We start from the raw sequence: 7,903 nt of genomic DNA on the forward strand, positions 1-7,903 counted from the left end.
AAGTGCAATAAACTACAAAAAAATTGAAAATCGTTTTTGCTTTTTTAACATATATTTCTAGTTAGAGAAATTTAAGAGGCTTATCCCTCAAAACTGTAAATACAAAAAAGTTGCAAAAAATAGTTTACAACAACAGGAAATTTATTTTGAGTGTCTTCATAGTTTTATTTTTGAGATACACCAATTTTTATATACTGCAGGAAAAACGAAAAACAATCCTATGATGCAAATTTGCAGAGAAAACAGCAGGTGCATCAAAATAAACTATTTCCAGCAGTGCAATTCAAGTTCTAAGCATCCCAGCAACTATTCAGAAAAGCATAAAGTCAAACATGACTTATAAAAACACCAGTATAGGCTCTTAAGGCCTACAAGTAAAAAACTACATTTTCCGCGAAAATGACGTCACTTCCGGTTTCGGGCAGGAAATGGTGGACATGCGATCGTTCGCGCTGATGTCTGTTTCAATGTAGGACGTGTTACAAACAGCTGATCGGATCGGCAAAGCGTGTTTCTGGAATATTATGTTTTTGTTGCTGCAAGTGCTTTTTATGCAGTTTTTGCAAAGCTATATGTGGAAGGAAACTGTGACCGAGTACAAGCTGATAGTATAAGATGTAAGTACAACTCCTCCGGTTTCATATGCAAAAAAAATTATTGCGCTAGCTTACGTGGTTGCAGTGCTACCGGGATTTAAAAATAGTTACGCAAAAAAGAGCGTGCTCGCTCCAACCGGCTTCAAAGGGTTAAATATTAAAGCTTATTGTCTTACAGGCTGAATTATATTTTATTTATTTATTTATTTATTATTATTTTATTATATTTTATTAGCGCCAAATCACATTGGGAGGGGCAGGCCTGTGCTGTGACCCGTTGGGGTTGAGATTAGACAAGTTTGAACAAGTATGACTCTTTTTACCTCGTATTGATTTCTTAGTGAAATTAATTTGATTGAACATGTATGCTTAATGTGTTTCCTGTGTTCAAATGACTGCAGTTTTATGCAGCAGTAAACATGCTATAAATACAAATCAGTGAAAATAAGATGCTCCAAACTGATTTTAAACCAAAAGTCAGGGAATAACCTGCTCCTGCTCAGATTTTGCGTTCAGCATAATTTAGCCAGGCTAAAACAGAGCCATTTTTCTCACATGCAAAACCCTGACACTGCATTATTCTAGCCTAAAACAAACAAAAAACAAAACAAAAATAACTCTGATATAAAAATACATTTGAGAACCGATGAATATCAAAAACTCTCTAAGCAAACGTTGTTGTTGCTTGTTTTATCTCTGTTATTGTAGGGTCTTTACCTTAATTATAAAATACCACAAGGGGATTTTTGCTGTGATTTGGTGGACTATAAATGAAATCTAACTCAATTATGTATCTAGGCAAATTTACACCATTATACCATTTACACCCTACTCTAACAACTGTATTTTACATAAATTTAATGCTGGATTTAAAAAAAAATAAGAGTTTAACGTTTTTAGAGCATGTTTATATCTTTTGCAAGTACACAATGTGACATCGCTGGGTTGGTTAGGTGGTTGGTTGCTGCTAATAAACTTGCATTAGTTTTTGTTAGCTAACTAGTGACAGAACAGATATCTCAGAGGAAAACAAAAATATTAACACTTAAAAGCAGTCTAAGAGAGTCACTGTTGCGCTGCCCCTGGCTCAAAGAATGAGTTTTATGTTTTAAAAAACAATACAAAACAAAAAAAACGTATCTATACTGTACTTTCACTCTCTGTCTCTTGAGCAGTAAGGGGTTCTTTGTTGTTGGTGTCACTAAAATGGGAAAGTTAACTTGTTAGTCATACTTTTCAGGGTTTGTAAAACGCTTGAGGACATGAGGAGAATGTGGAGGAGAGGCTATTTCGAGTGCCGCCATTATCTCATTTTTTAGAGTAATTTTTATAAACTGTTCCAGGAAAAAAAAAGTTTATACACAAAGGCACAAAGTCAAACATGACTTTCAATTGCACCACTAGATTTTCAAAGGCCCCACAGGGGCTGAAAAACTGCTAGCTTTAAAATGACGTCACGTCCGGTTTCTGCAGTTAATGACGGACCTGTGATGGTTTGTTTTGTCAGTGTTATGAAGTTTATTCCAATGTGATGAACAGCTGATCAGATCTGCAAAAGTGTTTCTGGAGTATAATGTTTTTGTTTTGGAGTGTGCTTTTATGCGCTTTTTGCAAAGTCATTAGTGGTAGGAATGTCACTGTCACGGCAGACCATATGGAGCGTGAATGGAGGACCCAAATGCAGACACGGGAGAACAGAATTTGAGCTTGAACAAAAGGCGAGCCTTTATTGGGCAGATACAAAAGAAATATAAATACAAGGCAAGATCAACGTCAGTCGGAACTAAAATAAAAATATACTGGGAAAAACTGACAAGCTGTGACGAGACTGTGAAACTATGAGAAATATGACAAGAGGTACATGACTGGGTGAGAAGAACAGACATCCTGAAAAAGACTGAATGACAACACGCAGACTAAATACACACAGGAGGCAATTAGAGAGAGTGGAAACCACTTTTTTAACTCTTCAAAGCTCACTTGTGCATCTGAAGTCCATGTGAAAGTGTTCTTGTCACTGGCACAGCCACACATAGGGGCTACAAAAGTCACAAAGTTTGGCAAAAACGTGAAGTACCAGATCTCAAAGCAGCATCAACATAGGAAGATCATGAGCTAGAATGCCTTCAGCAGTGACAACATGATCTAAGAAGCATAAGGATGTCTTCATAAAATGAAATTTATTTTCTTTAAGCACAAATCCAGCATCCCTGAGCTTCTGCAGAACAACACTAAGTTTATGTTCATGTTCAGAAGCACTGTAGACAATAAGGTCACCCATTTAGTTCTGGACACCTGGGAGGTCTTTAAGGATTTCAGCCATCATTTTCTGAAAAGCTGAGGAGGCAGAGGCCAGTCCATAAGGGACTCAGCAACTGATTACTCTTCATGGAACAAAATGCTCTGCTATTATTATTATTATGATCAAAAAAAATGTATCACTGTGTTTAGTAATCAGTTGCGTGCTTTGTTAAATATATACATCTGTATTAATGTTTCTTGTTGCAGGGATTAAAAATATCACAGTGTGACCGTTCCTAACCTCAAACACTCACACTGTAGGAAACTGAACAGCAATTTTCATACGTAACTTAAGTCAAATTTCAAAACATGTTTACACACACAAGTTGGATGAAGAAAGCTGAGTATGAAGCTGAATCCATGATGAAAATGGTGTCTGTTGTTAGTAAAGCATGTTGTTACATCTCTGCTGTTTCTCATGAAGGAGACTTGAGAGTTCTCATGTAAATAAGAAGCTTTTTTTCCCCAAAGTCTTTCCAGCTAGCATACTGTAATAATAAATAAATCCACAGTCATATTTACACATATTCACAAAAATTCACCTAAACCTGGAATAAACTAAGGTAAGTGAGACTAAACTCTGATAACTATTGTGAGATGTGGAGGGACAACAGTCAACCTAACACTGAACAAAGTGTCACCTTAAAACAGTTTCACCCCAGTTCTGGGATTCCTCAGGCCTCCAGAGACGACACCAGAACTCAGTTGTTATTTCACAAACTTTTATTCATCCACAATTACTTATGCATCTTCTAGAAAGGAGATGTACATGGCCCGGCAGTCCCTCTGCAAATCTCAACCCTTTGTCTTTTTCACACAGTTTTATAGAATCGACCCCCAATTGTAAACCCTATATGATGTGCCATAAAACTGAAACTCTGTGTTTGTGTATATATGTGCGAGCATGTAAGTGCGTGTGCGTGTCCCTGTGTGTGTGCATGTGTATATGTGTCTCTGCGTATGTGACTTCCTGCCAGTCATAAAAGTCCATCTCCCCTTACCCAAGCTACACCAGACTCCTAGACAAAGCATAGTTAACAGATTACAAACACTGAGACTTCCACCCAGGTATCCCTTGCAGAATTTCCACTAAGCTATAGCTTATCTTTGTTTTACTTTCACAGCCCAAGGTGGGGGAGGGTCTCCTAAAAGTCTACTCCTAACTTTATGACACGTTTAGGCCTTTATTACATTCAGAGCAATGTCAGTGTCTCTACAATACATTTTATCTAAAACATTTCTAAATCCTAAAGTAAGCTAAAATATCTTCAAAAGGAAGACAGAGGACTTAAATACATACAGGAGGTGATCAGGGAAAGTGGAAACAACTGACTAGAATGAACATAATGCCACATTGGAAGTGAAAACTAAACACCATGACAGAGACACAATGATGAAAGAATGAAACTAAAACACTGGGTTGCAGATCCAGTGCTGTGACACAGTTAAAAATCAGATTCCCTGTTTGAACTCTTTAAGGAAGAGAGATGTGAAAGATGTAGAAAATGTGTGAACAGTTTTGAAAACATGTTCAGACTGTTATGTTTAACATTACAGATTATTATGTTTAGGCTGAACCTTCGTATTGATCTGTTTGTCTGTTAGTTTGATTAAAACACAGGAAGATGACGAGAAGTTGAAAGAGGAAGATAAAAAAAATATTACCAGCAGGAGGAGAAATATTTAACTAATTCTTTGATTCATATTAAGACAAACAACACATAATAAAGTCTAAGGAGCTTGGAAAGAAAAACACCTGGACTTCTTTAAGTTTCTTGAACACGTCTCACCTCTCATCCGAGAAGTTTCTTCAGTGCTAAGACGCTGTGTTTCTCAGCATTATGTCATGTCACTGTCTTAATACACACATAGGTTTTTTAATCTATTTTTTCAATGTGTGTTAAATCTTTCAACAGCATTTAGCAAAACACTGTTTCTAATAAGCCCCACATATTTTATATCTCTGATCTGTCACACACATTAATCTGTATTTGTTGTGTTACTCTCAGCAACAGATGAACAAACCACAGAAAGGTGACATCATTTTGGAAGAGGAAAGCAGAACTTACAACTATATCTGCCTGAGAAACACTTCCAGTGAGGTACTGCTGCTTGCATGCTGATGAACAATGAGTACTACCTAAACACAAACAACATGTTTTGTGTATTCAGAAATATTTCTGAAACAAGGTCCTTTTCACTTGTAGATACAAGAAAGACATAACTGCAACATTCATTTATAAACACTTTGGATTTCACACAGACTGAACTTTATTATTGTCTCATTCTTTTTCCTTTTTTCATTCTCTTGATTCCCTTTTACAGGATAAATTGATGACAGGTTGGGAGCTAAAACTGATCAAAGACAGAGAACCCTTCACATACAAATTTCAAGAAAACTTTACACTGAAAGCTGGAGAAGGACTCACTGTGAGTCTTTTTTACTAGATTTTTCTCTCAGTCTCCATTATTATTGCTTTTCACTTGGACATGTGTGACATTTTTATTGGTTACATTTACAGTTAAAGCGATTCAATAGAACCATAACCCGGTATCCTGACAACGCTCACTTGTGGAAGGACATGGCCATCTGGAATAGTGGAAACAAGGTGAAGATCATCCTCATCAGCAACACTAAAGAAGAGCACCAACTAATGTGATGCTTTTTACAAAAAAGATTACGTCATGCAAATTCACTAGAATGATTTTTGTTTTTGATGAATGAAAGAACATAATGTTGTTATATTTTATATTTTTCACATAATTTTAAATCAGTTTAACATTTTTGCCATTTAATTAAAAATGTATTAAAAAAGTAAAATCTTCAAAAAGTTTGCTCTATTCTTTGAGGTGCAACACAAAAGTAGTTCAACTCCAATGACCTGGATGAAGATCACATTTTTTTTTAAGCTGAAGCTACATGAGTGAAAACTTCACATGAAAAAAAGCTGGATTGTTATTGAAAATCATCAGGCTGGTTTTTTTTTTTTTTATTATTTTAAAAAATGATCTTTGTAGCATTTGTAAACATTAGCATTGTAAGCATATTATAAGTTTGCTTCAATGATGCAGACTTACAGTAACTTACTGCTGCCTCCAATGGCCATATCAGACTGTCTGTGCCACACGCCCCTCCCACTGCACCAAGTCTGTTTTCCACCTTCTCTTCTCCTGGCACCTGATCATTGTAGTGGTTAATTGCTTCAAAGAGTTTTCTCTTCTCCTCTGCCAGCTTCATTCATCATGAGTGTCAAATGTTATTGCTGCCTGTAGTACAGAAACGAAACAGTATAAACAGTATATAAGACTGTGTGTGTGTGTGTGTGTGGTCACAGTCCTACTAAAGATTATTTAATTGAATTAACAAATCACCCGCAATTAAATGAATAAATAAATACACATATAAACCGTGGAATTCGATTCTATGTATACAGCACCAAATCACAATAACAGTCAACTAAAGGTGTTTTATAATGTAAAGTAGACCCAACAATAAGGCACTTCCACTGTCCAATATCAAAAAAAGTCATTTCTGACAAATTACATGACAGGGGGAAGTCCCACTATTAATCATGGTATTTCAGTTCATCCATGACAAGTCATTTTAAACTTATGGCCAACACAATGGAGCAGCGGTCCCCAACCTTTTTTGTGCCATGGACCAGTTTATGTCAATACAATATTTTCATGGACCGGCCTTTAAGGTGTTGCAGATGAATACAACAAAATAAAACCAGTACTGGTACCAAAAAACAAGATTTATTCATGACACACGGTTAAATACCCAAGAAAACTGAGTTAACGATAAAAACGATTTAAAAAGGTAATGTTTAAAAACGATAAAAACCCTGAGAAACATCAATTTCACACCCGAGCCACAACTCTTGCTGTTGGGTCTGTCTAGCACAGGCCCACCGCTGGAACGAGACAGTTTAACTACACAGCAAAAGCATTGAACACCAAGTAGGCAAAGTTCTTTGTGTTACTCATGCATGAGGGAGACCGGAGCCAGATGCCGTTCCGCCCACTTGACCTCCGTCGGACTCTCAGCCAGGTTCTCCATAGCACTCCTTTTATTGTTGTTACAGGAATATGCATTGGTTCATTAACCCTTGTATGGTGTTCGGGTCTGTGAGACCCGTTTTCAGTTTTTTTCAAAAGAAAAATTAAACAATGAGTTATTTTTTCAACCTGAAATTCATTGGCTTTGGCTTATTTTCTGTGAAGAACATAAATCCGAACTAATTTTCAATGACCTCATACTGTACCTCCCCCCACGCATTTACATTACATACAAGCTGTTCGGGTCCACTGGACCCAGGTCTAATAAAAGTGTTGAAAGTGTAGGTCCTGTGTTCCCACACTCTGTCTTCCTCCCTTCTGGTGCTGCTGATAGTGTTTTCTTCCCCTCCTGCTCCGCACAAAGTTGCAACATTGTTGAAAATTCAACTACCAACACTGTCTGCTCTGACATTCCCACACATTTTACCCTCTCTCTTGAGGGATCCAAATTTTATTTTCTCATACCCTGTCCCACCTGCAAATTAGGGGCATAATACTATAAATAAGACTTTGCCAGTGTGGTTCTTTATCACAACTGATCAAGATGGCAAAAGATTATCTGCTGCGAGGGCCATCCAATTGATTTTGGAAGAGAGAGGGGCTTCGGATGATGATGTTGACAAAGAGGTTTCAGAATATTTCACATTTCTGAAAATTCAGAGTCTGACAGTGACTTTGAAGAAGAGGATGAGGTTGAGCACCATTTAGTAACAAAATGAAGACGAGTACCCCATCTGCAGCCAGCTCTAGGACCAGAACAAGCCCACCAGACAGCAAGTGAAGAAATATGGATGTCAATAACTGGTGAAATGGTCTTCTTGCCCAAGAAATGAGCCACCCTGCAGAGCTGTTACTGTGATAAGCCAGGGCCAACACGGCTGACAGGTACTCATGTGCAGGACATCAAGTCTTCATTTGAGCTTTTCATCCCAGATTCCATCCAG

General features: G+C 37.3%; 1 protein-coding gene across 2 annotated transcripts in view; it reads left to right on the plus strand.

Moving 5' to 3' along the window:
- LOC146579117 (uncharacterized) overlaps nt 1–6,384 on the plus strand; it is an 87,483-nt gene extending 81,099 nt beyond the window's left edge. For both annotated transcript variants that reach the window (XM_085261220.1, XM_085261227.1), the window contains 3 exons: nt 4,907–4,999; nt 5,223–5,327; nt 5,420–6,384. In XM_085261220.1, the coding sequence (XP_085117346.1) occupies nt 4,907–4,999; nt 5,223–5,327; nt 5,420–5,557 (336 nt within the window). In that variant the 3' untranslated portion in view covers nt 5,558–6,384. The remainder of the gene's footprint in view (nt 1–4,906; nt 5,000–5,222; nt 5,328–5,419) is intronic.
- The last annotated feature ends 1,519 nt before the right edge of the window (nt 6,385–7,903 follow it).

Source organism: Mchenga conophoros, linkage group LG3 (genome assembly GCF_057382185.1).
Source record: "Mchenga conophoros isolate Kocher_MC1m ecotype Shallow Benthic linkage group LG3, M_conophoros_male_GT1.1, whole genome shotgun sequence".
Taxonomy (NCBI): Eukaryota; Metazoa; Chordata; class Actinopteri; order Cichliformes; family Cichlidae; genus Mchenga; species Mchenga conophoros.